Source organism: Triticum aestivum, chromosome 6B, assembly GCF_018294505.1.
Source record: "Triticum aestivum cultivar Chinese Spring chromosome 6B, IWGSC CS RefSeq v2.1, whole genome shotgun sequence".
NCBI lineage: Eukaryota > Viridiplantae > Streptophyta > Magnoliopsida > Poales > Poaceae > Triticum > Triticum aestivum.
In genome coordinates, this window is record NC_057810.1 from 437,573,144 (window position 1) to 437,589,412 (window position 16,269).

Sequence of the window (16,269 nt, forward strand, 5' to 3'; positions counted from 1 at the left end):
ACAGGCAAGAACTTCTTCTTTGACTGTTCCATTTTGAACTATTTCAAAATTTGTCAAGGTATGTACTCATTGAAAAAACTTATCAAGCGTCTTGATCTATATCTATAGATCTTAATGCTCAACATGTAATCAGCTTCACCGAGGTCTTTCTTTGAAAAAAAATCCTTTCAAACACTCCTTTACGCTTTTCAGAAAAGATTCTACATCATTTTCGGTCAACAATATGTCATGCACATATACTTATCAGAAAAGTTGTGGCGCTCCCACTCACTTTCTTGTAAATACAGGCTTCACCGCAAGTCTGTATAAAACTATATGCTTTGACCAACTCATCAAAGAGTATATTCCAACTCCGAGATGCTTGCACTAGTCCATAGATGGATCGCTGGAGCTTGCACATTTTGTTAGCACCTTTAGGATTGACAAAACCTTTTTGGTTGCATCATATACAACTCTTCTTTAAGAAATCCATTAAGGAATGTAGTTTTGACATCCATTTGCCAGATTTCATAAAATGTGGCAATTGCTAACATGATTCAGACAGACTTAAGCATCGGAACGAGTGAGAAAATCTCATCATAGTCAACACCTTGAACTTGTCAAAAACCTTTTTCGACAAGTCTAGCTTTGTAGATAGTAACACTACTATCAGCGTTCGTCTTCCTCTTGAAGATCCATTTATTTTCTATTGCTTGTCGATCATCGGGCAAGTCAACCAAGGTCCACAAATTTCATGGCCTCAAGCCATTTTCCGGAATCTGGGCTCATCATTGCTTCCTCATAGTTTGTAGGGTTTTCATGGTCTAGTAACATGATTTCCAGAACAGGATTACCGTACCATTTTGGTGTGGAACGTATTCTGGTTGACCTACAAGGTTTGGTAGTGACCTGATCTGAAGTTTCATGATAATCATCATTAACTTCCTCACTAATCGATGTAGGCATCACTGGAACTGATTTCTGTGATGAACTACTTTCCAATTTGGGAGAAGGTACAATTACCTTATCAAGTTCTACTTTCCTCCCACTCACTTCTTTCGAGAGAAACTCCTTCTCTAGAAAGGATCCACTTTTAGCAACAAAGATCTTGCCTTCGGATCTGTGATAGAAGGTGTACCCAACAGTTTCCTTTGGGTATACTATGAAGACGCACTTCTCCGATTTGGATTTGAGCTTATCAGGATGAAACTTTTTCACATAAGCATCGCAACCCAAACTTTAAGAAACGACAGCTTAGGTTTCTTGCTAAACCACAGTTCATATGGTGTCGTCTCAACGGATTTAGATGGTGCCCTTTTTAATGTGAATGCAGTCGTCTCTAATGCATAACCCCAAAACGATAGTGGTAAATCAGTAAGAGACCTCATAGATCACACCATATCTAATAAAGTACGGTTATGACGTTCGGACACACCATTACATTGTGGTGTTCTAGGTGGCGTGAGTTGTGAAACTATTCCACATTGTTTCAAATGAAGACCAAACTCGTAACTTAAATATTCATCTCTATGATCAGATCGTAGAAACTTTTTCTTGTTACGATGATTTTCCACTTCACTCTGAAATTCTTTGAACTTTTCAAATGTTTCAGACTTATGTTTCATCAAGTAGAATAATCATCTGTGAAGGTCGGAAAATAATGATACCCACCGCGAGCCTCAACACTCATCGGACCGCATACATCAGTATGTATTATTTCCAATAAGTCAGTTGCTCGCTCCATTGTTCTGGAGAACAGAGTCTTAGTCATCTTGCCCATGAGGCATGGTTCGGAAGCATCAAGTGATTCATAATCAAGTGATTCCAAAAGCCCATCAGCATGGAGTTTCTTCATGTGCTTTACACCAATATGACCTAAACGGCAATGCAGTCCGCTGCGCAGGCTGACCGAGAGGCGTGCAAGCTGTCCTCGAATGTGCAGGCTCACCGGGAAGCATGCGAGCTATTTCCATTGTGTTGCCTAATCACACACAGTTCATCCTAGTGAACCGTATGTTGTATATCGCACACGCCTTCATCTGGCTGCCCGTTTCTTTTGTTCCTCCTCATCCCAAATAGTTAATTGAACTGAATTGTATGCCCTGCATTGCACACGCAACTAAAATCTGAACCGTGTTTGATGCATCCGTCATCGCAAATGTTTTGCGCCTTTTTTGACGGTTTTTTACACCATCGTTTGCGATTATGGCATCGCTCACAGTTTCTTCGAAGGGTCTCTGATCGTAGTGTCGTGTTAGCAGCATCCTGCAGTAGTGCTAGTGCAAGTGGGAGACTGAAGGAAATATGCCCTAGAGGCAATAATAAAGTTGTTATTTTATATTTCCTTATTCATGATAAATGTTTATTATTCATGCTAGAATTGTATTGATCAGAAACCTTAATACATGTGTGAATACATAGACAGACAATGTGTCCCTAGTGAGCCTCTACTTGACTAGCTCGTTGATCAAAGATGGTTAAGGTTTCCTAACTATGGACATGAGTTGTCATTTGATTACGGGATCACGTCATTAGGAGGATGATCTGATGGACATGACCCACTGTTAGCTTAGCATATTGATCGTTCAGTTTTATTGCTATCGGTTTCTTCATGTCAAATACATATTCCTTCAACTATGAGATTATGCAACTCCCGGATACCGGAGGAATACCTTCTGTGCTATCAAACGTCACAACGTAACTGGGTGATTATAAAGATGCTCTACAGGTATCTCCGAAGGTGTTTGTTGGGTTGGCATAGATCGAGATTAGGATTTGTCACTCCGAGTATCGGATAGGTATCTCTGGGCCCTCTCGGTAATGCACATCATAAGAAGCCTTGCAAGCAAAGTGGCTAATGAGTTAGTTACAATATGATGTATTACGGAACAAGTAAAGAGACTTGTCGGTAACGAGATTGAACTAGGTATCTGGATACCGACGATCGAATCTCGGGCAAGTAACATACAAATGACAAAGGGAATAACGTATGTTGTCATAACGGTTCGACCGATAAAGATTTCGTAGAATATGTAGGAGGCAATATGAGCATCCATGTTCCGCTATTGGTTATTGAACGGAGAGGTGTCTCGATCATGTCCACATAGTTCTAGAACCCGTAGGGTCCGCACGCTTAACGTTTGATGACGATTTAGTATTATATGAGTTATGTGATTTGGTGCCCGAATGTTGTTCGGAGTCCCAGATGAGATCAACGGACATGACGAGGAGTCTCAAAATGGTCAAGAGGTAAAGATTGACATATAGGATGATAGTATTCGGACACCGGAAGTGTTCCAGAGTATATCGGGTATTTATCGAAGTACCGGGGGGGGGGGGGTTACCGGAACCCCCGGGGGGAATAATGGGCCATATGGGCCATGAGAGGGGAGCACACCAGCCCACAAGGGGTGGCGCCCCCCTATGGCAGGAGGCCGATTGAGAGCAGGAAGAGGGGATTCGCCCCCCTTTCCTTCCTCCCTTCCCTCTTCCCTTTTCCTCTCCGATAAAATAAGGGAGGGGGGAGGGCGCCACTTGGGAAACCCCAAGTAGGATTCGGATCCTACTTGGGGTGCCCCATGGCTGCCTCTCCTCCCCTCCCACCTATATATATGTGGGGAGGGGGCGCGCCTAGAACACACAACATCAATTGTTAGCCGTGTGCGGCGCCCCCCTCCACAGTTTACACCTCCGGTCATAGTTTTGCGGTGCTTAGGCGAAGCCCTGCGAGAATCACTTCACCATCACCGTCACCATGTCGTCGTGCTGACGGAACTCATCTACTACCTCGACACCTTGCTGGATCAAGAAGGCGAGGGACGTCACCGAGCTGAACGTGTGCAGAACTCGGAGGTGCCGTACGTTCGGTGCTTGATCGGTCGGAGCTAGAAGAAGTTCGACTACATCAACCACGTTGTGAAATGCTTCCGCTTTTGGTCTACGAGGGTACGTAGACACACTCTTCCCCCTTGTTGCTATGCATCTCCTAGATAGATCTTGCGTGAGCGTAGGAACTTTTTTTGAAATTGCATGCTACGTTTCCCAACATCTTTTTATCAATGAGCTAGTCTAGTAGAGGCATATTAGGGACTTGGTATTTGCTTATGTACTCACACATGTATTTAAGTTTCCAATCAATACAATTCTAGCATGAATAATAAGCCTTTATCACGATTAAGGAAATGTAATAATAACCACTTTATTATTGTCTCTAGGGTATATTTCCAACACTCCAAAGTACTTATCAATGAAACAAAACTTGCAAATTAGAGTGCCAGGCCACCAAGGACAGTAGCAACACACCTTCAAATCAAAGTTACTAGAATGCATCGTTCACACACGAGCATATTTGACATGAACAAGTAAAGGAAAATAGAACTATAGAGATGAATAATTTACTTGAAAGTAAAATTCAGAGTATTTACCAGGAAAATGAATCACTGTGTTGAAAATTTGTAGGTTCGCATGATGTCGCATAACCGGACGGGGAGGAGCCAAGGAGCTGGCGACCGGGTTGCCGCCGACAAGGGGGAGGAATACACGAGCTGATCCTGGAGCTTGAGAGATAGATAGATAGATAGAGAGAGAGATAGAAGGCGACCATCCAACCGCTGTCGGAGATTCAGATCAGACGAACTCCGATCTGATTTGCCTCAGACAACACTTCCAGCGACACAACATCCAAGAGCCATCAGAGAGATGGTACAACAACTCCACCCTGCATACTCGCCCAGCTTGGAGAAGGGATCTGGGCCGCAGCCACTGCCGCCGTTGGGGGAGATTTTGTGTGCTGCCGCTGCGTAGGTGATTTGGACTTGGAACGATGAGGACAGCGGAACCAAATTAGCTTGTAGGGAGGGTCCTTTTTACAGCACACAAATTGCTCCTCTCCTATTTGGGCCATCAATCTCACATCTGGTGATCCTGATCCATTTTTCTATTTTTCTATCACAAGCCCACATTCTATTATTGTCCCCCTTCTTTCCCTTAAAAAAGGAAAACCCCTCTTATCCATTGCATATTGCTCCCAAAAGAGAACATCAATCCAAATTTTCATATGCTCACAAATGGGTCCATTTCAATTTTTTCGCCTAGTAAAATGAATTACTTTCTTTACAGCTTGTCAAGTTATTGACCCTGTACACGTTACTGCAGATACTAAGTTTTTTAGTGAATTGTCCTAAACTTCAAGACCTTAAGATTATCCAATCATCCTCAACCTCCCATATTGGTTCTCCAAAGTACTTATCAATGAAAGAAAAGTTGCAAATTAGAGTACCAAACCACCAAGGACAATAGCAACACACCTTCAAATCAAAGTTATTAAAATGCATCGTTCACACACGGGCATATTTGACATGAACAATTAAAGGAAAACAAAACTACAAAGATGAATAATTTACTTGAAAGTAAAACTCGAAGTATTTTACCAGGAAAATGAATCACCGTGTCGAAGATTTCTAGGTTCGCACGACGTCACATAACCGGTCGGGGAGGAGCCAAGTAGCTGGCGTTGCCGTCGACGAGGGGAGGGGGATACACGAGCTGATCCTGGAGCTTGAGAGAGAGAGAGAAGGCAACCAACCATCCGCTGTCGGAGATTCAGATCAGACAAACTCCGATCTGATCTGCCTCAAACATCGCCTGCAGCGACACAACAACCAAGAGCCATCGGAGAGATGGTACAACAACTCCACCCTGCATACTCGCGCAGTTTGGAGAAAGGATTTGGGCCGCAGCCGCCGCCGCTGTTGTTGGAGAGATTTCGTGTGTTGCGTTGCGTAGGTGATTTGGACTTGGAACGACGAGGACAACGGGACCAAATTAGCTTGCGGGGAGGGTCCTTTTTACTAATTGTGCGCACAAATTGCTCCACTCCAATCTGGGCCATCAATCTCGCATGTGATGGTCCAGATCCATTTTTCTATTTTTCTATTTTTCTATCACAAGCCCACATTAGTTGTCCCCCCTTTCTTTCGGTAAAAAGAAGAAGAAAGAAAACCCCTCTTGTCCATTGCATATTGCTCCCAAAAGAGAACCCCCAAACCCTAGCTTTATCAAGGATCCCGTCCCAAGCGGCGGCGGGGCATAGAGATGAAGCGCAAGAACAAGGAGCAGAGGAGGGCAGATGGAATCACCGATAGAGGCAGTGATTCGCTGGAGACCATGCGGCCGAACAAGAAGCAGAGGCTGGGCGGTGGCAGCGGTAGCGATGAGGAGACCTCGCCCTACCTGGTGGTAGGTCATGGGAGCGTGAGCCCTGCCTTCTCCGTGTTCAAGGTGGAACCCTACACCGACGGCGGCGGCGACACCCCGGTGAGCATCCCGCGCCGCCTCGCCCGCCTCAAATGCAAACACAACATGTCTTTCGTCCCTTTGAGATTGAAGGACCGCCGGTGGATCGTCGGCGTCGGCGGCAGCTCAACCGAGAACTACTACGGCCCGGGGACCATCATTTTCGACACCGAGAAGCAGTTGGTGATCCGGGGGCCGGAACCTAAGTCGATCAAGAGCCACCCGATCCTGCTACCCATCGACCAGAAGATCTACGCCCTTTCCCGAAGCCCCTCAGTGAAGGGACCGCTCGATTACTTGCCCTGGTTCGAGGTCCTCGATCTCTCCCAGGCACAGGAAGTTGACGGCTGTCTAACCAACTGCAAGTGGAGCTCCCTGCAGCGGCCGCCCTTCTTTCCCTGGGAGCTCACCCCACGGCAGTACTTATGTCCACCGAGGGTTGCCGTCGAGTCATACGTCGCCGTGGGCTCCCACATACTGGTTTCTGTGACAGGACGGGTGGGCACGTACGCTTTTGACACGAAGGGCTCGAAGAAGTGGGTGACGGTGGATGACGAGAACAACCTGCCGTTCAGCGATGGTGCCATCCCGCACGGAGGTGGGCTCTTCCTCGGCTTATCAAGCACCACAAAGGCCATCACTGGATACAAGATTAATATCGGCACTAGGTCACTCTCTGTTGTTGAGATTCCTGTGGTGTCCAACTTGGAAGATGAAGAGCTGGTCGGTCGCTCACACAATTTCCTTTCCCTGGGGATTGATAGTGGCTTCTGCTTGGTGACCTGTTGGAGTGTTGACGAATCGCCGTATCCCCCGTATCACCGGGCGCACATCAGGGTGAGGACGTACAGAACAGATGATTTTGTGGAGTCGGAGGGAAAATGCTTAGTCGTCTCCAAGCAGTGGATGCAGGTTTACAAGATCCGCGATTTTATCCGGACACTAGATGCGCCATGTCTGGTTGGTGTGGTCTACATATGAGTAAGCCCTTTTCGCATCTGTCTGACTTCATGGATAAATTAGTCTCATCTGATTGCAACTTTATTTGCACCTGTAGATTCTGGTGAATTTATTAGAACAAGTGCACATAATTCTGGATTGTCATGATAAATTTGTCACACTTTCTGTTAACTTATTACTCTGGTCATCTTGTTTAACAATATTATTCCCTTCTTACAATACATTAGCAAACTACAGTATGTTATCATCATTGGTTAGTTGGGTCTGGATGCTGGAGTTAGCTGTTAGATAGAAATCCTAATGTTTATCATCATCACTGGTAGTTTTTTGAAGATTCATGAATGGTCCCAAATTGTTCGTTTTTTAGCTCATATCTAGATGTCCATGAAAGGATTGATTTTGGACATGTATTTTGAAGGCAATTAAACTGATAAAAATGCCACAGGAAGGCCATAGCCTCGAAAGTGGCACCAAGTTAACGCACCTTGTGCAATTTAGTAAAAATAATAATCATTGTATGTACCCTTTTCCTTATTTTCTAAATCCGCCGTCTTTAGCTAAAATGGAGCTACAAACACCGGTTACCAGATTCGTGATTTGTGCGGTTCCCTATGAAAATTAGAAATAGACTTATCCATGCGGGCTGGGCCAGACCGAATAGGCCCATGAGCTGCTCTCCGATAGGCAGCCAGCTGCGCATTTGCCCCACTCTTGCAGTCGCTGGAAGATGCGTTACTTCCTAGTGCTCTCGCCCTAGTCCTCTCCTGCAGCCTAAATAGTGATTCCATTTCGATTCTTGAGATCAGCAAATCAGGACCAAACTCTTACCGATCTGTAGGGAAGTGGAACCCCAATCTAGATCGATCAATCTAGATCAGGGTTCGAAGCCCGCTCCAGGGAATCTGGTACTGCAAACCACCATTATTTTGTACCACTTCTCTTCGAATTATGTCAGAGTACTAGCTGCTTATACTCAGGAAATGGCATAGTGTTGCTCCGAATAGTCAGTAATTTGGTCTGTATGGTTGCATTCTCATATAGGAAGAATAGCTTGAAATAGGAGCTCACCCATGAATGTGTCCAGATAGTGACATGTGATAAGCTTTCAAATACATCAAAGTATCATCACTGTAGTTTGGATGGTTACGTTCACATATAGGAATTTGGATGACGACAAAGCTACTAGTTTAGGTATATTCCAAATTGCTTCTCCTTACCCTTTTATTTAAGTAGTTGGCTTAATCATTGCAGCAGCTCATTTATTGCAAGTTGGCTCGTCATTACAGGGAAAATTCATGTACTATTAAGGACATACCTGCTTACAACAATAACAACCACAACAAATCGTTTAGTCTCAAACAAGTTGGGGTAGGCTAGAGCTGAAACCCATAAGATCTCGAAACCAACTCATGGTTCTGGCACGTGGATAGCTAACTTCCACGCATCTCTGTCCATGGCTAGTTTTTTGGTGATATTCCAGTCCTTCAGATCTCTTTTTACGTATTTCTCTCCCATGTCTGTTTGGTCTACCCCCGAGTTCTCTTGACATTATCAAAATGCTTTAACCATCCGCTATGCATTGGAGCTTCTGGAGGCCTACGTTGTATATACCCAAACCATCTCAGACGGTGTTGCACAAGCTTCTCTTCAATTGATGATACCCTTACTCTAGTCGCTAAGTCATTGTGGACACTTGCCATCCTCTCATATCGAAAGTATCACGTATATCGTCATTCCGGACCTGATCCTTTCTTGTGTGGCCACACATCCATCTCAACATGCGCATCTCTGCTACACCTAACTATTGAACATGTCACCTTTTAGTTGGCCAACACTCAGCTCCATAAAGCATTGCAGGTTGAATGGCCGTCCTATAGAACCCGCCTTTTAGCTTGTGTGACACTCTTTCACAAAGAACGCTAGAAGCTTGGTGCCACTTCATCCATCCGACTTTGTTTCGATGGCTCACATCTTCATCGATATCACCATCCTTCTGCAACATTGACCCCTAACATTAGAAGGTGTACTTTTGAGGCACCAGTTGCCCATCAAGGCTAACCTTCTCCTCGTGCCTAGTAGTACTGGAACCGCACCTCATATACCTAGTTTTAATCCTACTAAGCCTATCATCGACTAACACCACATCATCATCCGCAAAGAGCATACACCTTGGGCTTTTTCCTTCTATATCTCTTGTGACCTCATCCATCACCAAAGCATAAAGATAAGGGCTCAAAGCTGACCCTTGGTGCAGTACTATTTTAACTGGGAAGTCATTAGTGTCACCATCACTTGTTTGAAAACTTGTCTCAACATTGTTGTACACGACCTTGATGTGGGTAATGTGCTTTGTTGGGACTTTGTGTTTCTCCAAGTCCCAACACATGACACATGACATTCTGCGATATCTTCTCCAAGTTAACGAACACCATATGCGAGTCCTTGTTTTGATCCCTTATTTCTCCGTAAGTTGTCATACGAAGAAAATGGCTTCCATGGTCGACGTCCCAGGCATGAAACATAACTGATTTTTGGTCATGCTTGTCATTCTTCTTAAGTGGTGCTCAATGACTCCCGTAGCTTCATTGTATGGCTCATCACCTTAATTCCAAGGTAATTAGTACAAACTTTTAACATCCCCCTTGTTTTTGAAGATTGGTACTGATATACTCCACCTCCATTCTTTTGGCATCTTGTTTGCCTGAAAAATGAGATTCAAAAGCTTATTCAGCCATACTATCGCTGTCTCCGAGGCCTCTCCACACCTCAATGGCGATACAACCAGGGCCCATCGTGTTGCCTCTTTTCATCCTTTTTAAAGCCTCCTTGACCTTAAGACTTCTGTTGTCGCACAAAGCACTTGCTGGTATCTTCAAAGGAGTCGTCCAACTCAATGTTAGAGCTCTCATCCTCTCCATTGAACAATTTGCCGAAGTACTCCCGCCATCTATGCTTGATCTCATCGTCCTTGTCCTTCACCAGGAGTTGGTCTGCTCCTCCTTGGTGCATTTTACTTGGTTGACATCTCATGTCTTCCTCTCTTGGATTTTGATCATCTTGTAGATGCCCCTTTCGCCTTCCTTCGTGTCTTAAGTGCTAGTAGAGGTCATCATACGCCCGACTCCTTGATTCACTAAAAGCTCGCTTTGCGGCTTTCTTTGCCACCTTGTACTTCTTTATGTTGTCTGCACTCTTATCCAAGTGCAGGTGTATGTAACAGTCTTTTTTCTCCCTACTAGCCTTTTGGACATATTGTTCCACTGCCAGGTATCTTTAGTTTTGCTTCTACTTCTCCTGGTCACCCCAAACTACTTTGAAGCCACCTTATGAATGCAAATCGTCACCTTCATCCACATATTGTTTGCATCACCTCCTTCCTCCGCCCTCCTTAATAACCCTCTGCTTAAGCGACTAACATGTTCATTATGATAAATTAATTGTTTGATGAACCATGCTAATTTTGTTATTTGTATGACATGCTCCTTAATTTTGTTACAACCAAGCAATCAGATACACTTGTTACAATTTAGCTTCAAATCTAGTTGATGTGGTGCTAGTTGACGATAGTCGGGCGGGGGTAAATAGGAAGTTAGAGTTATGGAGACAAATCTTGGAATCGAAAGGGTTTAGGCTTAGTAGGACTAAAACCGAGTACATGATGTGCGGTTTCAGTACTACTAGGTGTGAGGAGGAGGAGGTTAGCCTTGATGGTCAGGTGGTACCTCAGAAGGGCACCTTTCGGTATTTGGGGTCAATGCTGCAGGAGGATGGGGGTATTGATGAAGATGTGAACCATCGGATCAAAGCCGGATGGATGAAGTGGCGCCAAGCTTCTGGCATTCTCTGTGACAAGAGAGTGCCACAAAAGCTAAAAGGCAAGTTCTACAGGACGGCGGTTCGACCCGCAATGTTGTATGGCGCTGAGTGTTGGCCGACTAAAAGGCGACATGTTCAACAGTTAGGTGTGGCGGAGATGCGTATGTTGAGAGGATGTGTGGCCACACGAGGAAGGATCGAGTCTGGAATGATGATATACGAGATAGAGTTGGGGTAGCACCAATTGAAGAGAAGCTTGTCCAACATCGTCTGAGATGGTTTGGGCATATTCAGCGCAGGCCTCCAGAAGCTCCAGTGCATAGCGGACGGCTAACGCGTGCGGAGAATGTCAAGAGAGGGCGGGGTAGACCGAGTTTGACATGGGAGGAGTCCGTTAAGAGAGACTTGAAGGATTGGAGTATCGCTGAAGAGCTAGCTATGGACAGGGGTGCGTGGAAGCTTGCTATCCACGTGCCAGAGCCATGAGTTGGTTGCGAGATCTTATGGGTTTCACCTCTAGCCTACCCCAACTTGCTTGGGACTAAAGGCTTTGTTGTTGTTGTTGCTAGTTGATCCCCTTAAAATAGATTACTATCTGGCCGAGTAAAGCTTTGTGGAGTATTTTTACTCCACTAACTTTTGCTCGGACCTAGCCGGTCCCCTAAATATAAGGGAGTATAATTTTTTTCCAGCTTATGCAATTCTAGTTTACATTGCAACTACATATCTCACATATAGAAACTAAACATAAATATGAAGGTTCAAGCAAATCATGAATATAGTTTACAAACCGAATTCAAAGTTTACAAACTGAATTATTTAAATTTAAACACACCGGATGGTTGAAATGTAGCAAATAACATGTAAAAGCACAACTAGGAAGTGATATGAAGTTGCCAGTGATGCTCAACAAGATCTTGTTGGAGCTGGTTATGAACTTGTCGGTTCTCGATCGTACTATGCGCTTCAAGGAATGCCTGGATCCAATTTGGATCGTACTCTGGCTCAACAGGAGCCCGCTGGTGATGTATCAAAAGTTCTCAAGCATATTTCTCTCATCTTCAATGATCATATTATGCAAAATGATGCAATAGTTATGATTTGCCATAGAACCTTGGAGCTCCAGTACTCGACAGAGCCATGAACAACCGCAAGGCGCTTCTGAAGCATACCGAAGGCTCTCTCCACATCTTTCCTAGCTGCTTCTTGATGTTGGGCAAAGTGAATATTTTTGTTACCTTTTGAACGCGGAAATTGTTTTGATTAATGTGGCCCATGGGGGATAGATGCCATTCGCAAGGTAGTAACCCATCGTGTAGTTGTGCCCATTGACTGTATAGTTGCAAGGAGATCATCTCTTTAAATCCCTTGAAATAAGCCTAGCAAACAATGGTGATCTCAACGGCACATTCAGGTCATTGTGAGAGCGAGGCAAATCAAAGAATGAATGCCATATCCAAAAATCACAATTCTTCCAGGTCCAGTGCATACAGTCAGTGATCTGAGCATCCCTGGCCATCCTCTTGCTTCACACTTAGCCATTAGCCTCTTGGTATCTTCCTTGTTGGGTGCCCTCAAGTACTCCGGCCCAAAAACACCGATAACTGCTTTAGTGAACCTTCTAACGGCCTCCAAGATTGTGTCTTCACCAATGCAAACATAGTCGTCAATTGCATCGGGCGAACACCCATATGCCAAAACTCGAATAGACGCAATGCACTTCATCAGAGGGCTTGCACTTATCTCTCTGCATGCATTCCTTCTAAGCTTCAAATCATCATACTTCTCAACGGCTTTTGCAATGGTGAGAAGACTTGCGTGCATCCGAAAGAGTCAACAAAGTACTCCGGATAGGTTTGACTTGAATCAAAGTAATCTCTCATGATCTTGGCATGGCCCTCCGCTCTATCATGGTTGAGTTGTATGCGGCCAAACTACGATCCTCTCCTCAGCCGCCGAACATTATCATTGAAAATCATGCCAAGAACAGTTTCAAAGTCTTCATTGTCTTCTTCCTCTTTGGATGACGACGAGTCCTCGAAGATCCTCTCCCTCAACCTCTTCATATTCAATTCAAACGGCTCAGTTCAATTCGATTGTACAAAATGAAACAAAAAAGAACTCACTTAGGCAAATCGTCGAACACTTGCAAGGCGGCGGTGGTGTACCGGCCGGCCGACGACGTTTAGGCCAAACCAGCGGGCGTCGGAATGACCTGCAATGGTGCGCAAGCACGGTCAGATGCGGCGGCTGCCAACGAAAAAGAAGATTCGAGAGCAATCCGACGAATCAGTTAAGGCGATGGCGGCGGTGTTTCACCTTGATTCCGGTGAAGGGCTCAGACTCGGGCAGAAGGGCGGCGAGGTCCAAGGGAGACTACAAGGTAGCGGCATGAGCGGCGAACAGTGGCTGGGAGGTGCGCCGGCGAAGCGGTAGTGGGGTTTGGGGAGGTGAGAGGTCAGAAATGTTACTCTTGCAATCGCGACTGAGCACATTTAGGCATCGGATAGGAGGCAGAGTAAATTTTTTACTCCACTATTCGGTTTATATATTTCCAGCTTTGAATCTCACTGCTTTACTAATTAGCCATGGTATTTTTTTTAACAAAGACACCCAAAAGAGTGTCTTATATTTGATATTCATCAAGGAAAACAGTAGTCGGTACAAAGAAAAAGACAATATGACACAATATGTCCACTGGAAAATAAAATTACACCGAAGGGCTTCCTGGCCAACATATTCCGTTGATTGTTTGCCCCCCCGGAGCTTGAAGATTACAAAGGCAGCAAGGGAATGGGACACCTACACACATCATCACAATACAAGTCTTTGAAGACCGCAATAACCAGTTGCCACTAGCAACGAGATCTATAAAGCACTAAAAGAACATCAGGTGGGGGATCACCCCAAGCAACTCATGCTTGCAGTTCACCACCAATCTAGAGGGTTGGACAAACCATACCTTGCCGCAGAACGAATATAAAATAAGAGGTTAAAGTCGCCACATGAAAAGCCAGCCAACTGATTCCCCTGAACGACGCACCAACTGCCACAATTCGTAGCGAACTATCAGGTTGGTAGAACTTACCCTCACTAGATCATACTTCATCGAGGTCAGGCGGATGGAGATACCTGCGGATGGAGATACCTTATTCCAATGCACCATCATCGCCACCATCTTGCTGATGCCACTAAGGAACCAAAACCTACTAGGAAACTAGGACCAGAAATAACTAAGAACTACGAAGTGGAAGAATCCCCACACCCTGGCCGCCGGCGTGATCGCTAGAAGGGAGAGACGAGGGGGACCGAGGCAACAATGTGCAGGAGTCTATTTAACCCCCGGTTAGTAGTTACAATAGGCAGGCAAACACACAGCTTGTCAAAATATATATTTCAAAAACATTTTGTTGAAAATGTTGTTAAAACAAGTTCATACGTCAAGAATTTATATTACATTACATAAGCTAACAGTAAAATATATTTTTAAAATGGTCATGGTGTATTTAGAAAAATGTTCATATATACACCATAGTCATATTTATAAATGAAAATAAAAATAAGATACAAAGAAAATAAATAAAAAGAAAAAGGGAAAAACCAGAGAACAATAAAAACAACCGAAAACCCACCCTAAACCAAAAGAAACAAGAAAAACCAAATAAAAACAGGGGGAACGGGCAATGGGTCTGGCCCGTCGCAGGGAGCGGCAAAGAGGAGTCACTCACATGGACCACACTTACGTTTTGAGCGGCAAATAGGAGTCACTCGCCGTCCTTGAAGCCTCGCTGGCCGACCCCGAACTGCGTCCCCGCCATGAACTCGTGTCCGCTCGCCGACCACATCCACGAGCTCCGCTATGACCAAGGTGCAACTTTGATACTATGTTATGCACCACAGAGATTGGAAAGCAAGATGAGGCCTTCTTGGATGAGGCCTTCTTGTATGGCAGTCTGCTGTTGACTTTGTGTTTTGGGCATTCCCCAGTTCTTGGTTGTGTATAATTGCACTTGAAGAGACCTGAGCTTATAAGTAGATTATGCATATAACCTACTGATGCTCCTGCAAAGGATTCGGAGTCCCTGAGTATTTATTAGCTCTATTTTAAAAAGAATCGTTTGTTCTCCTATGGGCTCTATTATCTTTTTCTTAATTCATATTCTCCTCCCAGGATGTACATTGAGAAAATGACATTGATGTCATGACCATGGTGGTATAATTGGATGGATGAGAGGAAATGTGCCTAGAGAATTGGAAAATCAAAACATTTGAGAAGACAGTGTTTACTTACATTTCAGTGAATCGGGTTTCTTTGTGTTTGTGCAACAACGGTTTAATATGGCTATCTTACTCTTATGCGTGTTCTGGTTCCATTTTGTGTATCAAGTAGTGCTCTTCGGAAGCATCATTGGTGCTGTTTGGAAGCGTTGTTACTGTTGTTCTTTGAAAGCATCAGTGTATTGTCTATGTAGCCAAAATTTCGTCGCTACTTGTTTCTGTCACTTGTGTATTTGTAGCCGTTCAGTTCTAAACATGGTAGGTCTTCCTTGTGTTACGATTATGCAGGTACTAAGCCTGACCTGGGAGGTTCGTATATGGAGATCCTTTAAGTGTGTTTGTGATTCTCAATCTGTCTCCAGTGTTGAGCTTGGGAGCCTCTGGTGTCTTTGGGAGCTTCAAACAGGCTTTTCTGATCGTGTATTATATATTTGTGCTGAATATCTCATATGCACACAGCGCTTAACGGAACTTCAGACTTAGAAAGGAGTTTTTTGTCGTTTATTTCTAATTTCCTTTTCCTTGTTTTCACCATGCTATCTGTAACAATTCCATGTATGTCTCTTGGCTTGTGAAAACTACATACCGTTTCCTTGTTTGAGTAATAGACTAAATTCTGATAATTGTGTAAAAGAAAAGGGAAATTAACTAAAACTTCATTATATTTCATAACATATACAATGCATTGCTGTTTATGATTTTGTTGGAACAAATATGACTACTTAAATTCAAGTGAACCTTTTTAACGATTTAATTTGAAAAGTTTATCCTGATGCTTTTGATCAAATCTAAGGCGTATGTGCTAAACAGGCAACACTGATATTATGAGTAAAATCTCCAAGTTCGCTAGAAAGAAACACCTGCAATAAAGGACAAGCTGCATAAAGCTGGAGAGGATTGGGGAGAAGCAAGAGCAACTCTAGCAGATTCCCTAAAGTTGTG

At 44.2% G+C, this 16,269-nt stretch overlaps 1 protein-coding gene across 2 annotated transcripts; it reads left to right on the plus strand.

Annotated features, from left to right (window-relative positions):
- The first annotated feature begins 5,989 nt into the window (after nucleotides 1–5,989).
- Nucleotides 5,990–15,950, plus strand: LOC123137366 (uncharacterized). 2 transcript variants are annotated; one of them, XM_044557096.1, is made up of 2 exons: nucleotides 5,990–7,254; nucleotides 15,616–15,950. In XM_044557096.1, exon 1 carries the CDS (start codon nucleotides 6,073–6,075, stop codon nucleotides 7,252–7,254), a length of 1,182 nt encoding a protein of 393 aa, XP_044413031.1. In that variant the 5' UTR covers nucleotides 5,990–6,072; the 3' UTR covers nucleotides 15,616–15,950. The 2 variants fall into 2 exon arrangements, with proteins under 2 accessions (XP_044413031.1, XP_044413032.1); XM_044557097.1 differs by lacking the exon at nucleotides 15,616–15,950 and adding an exon at nucleotides 15,221–15,555 and having other exon boundaries at nucleotides 5,996–7,254.
- Nucleotides 15,951–16,269: the final 319 nt, after the last annotated feature.

Excerpts from the sequence above, each read along its gene's own strand:
- LOC123137366 (XM_044557096.1), top strand. The coding sequence starts at position 6,073 with ATGAAGCGCAAGAACAAGGAGCAGAGGAGGGCAGATGGAATCACCGAT.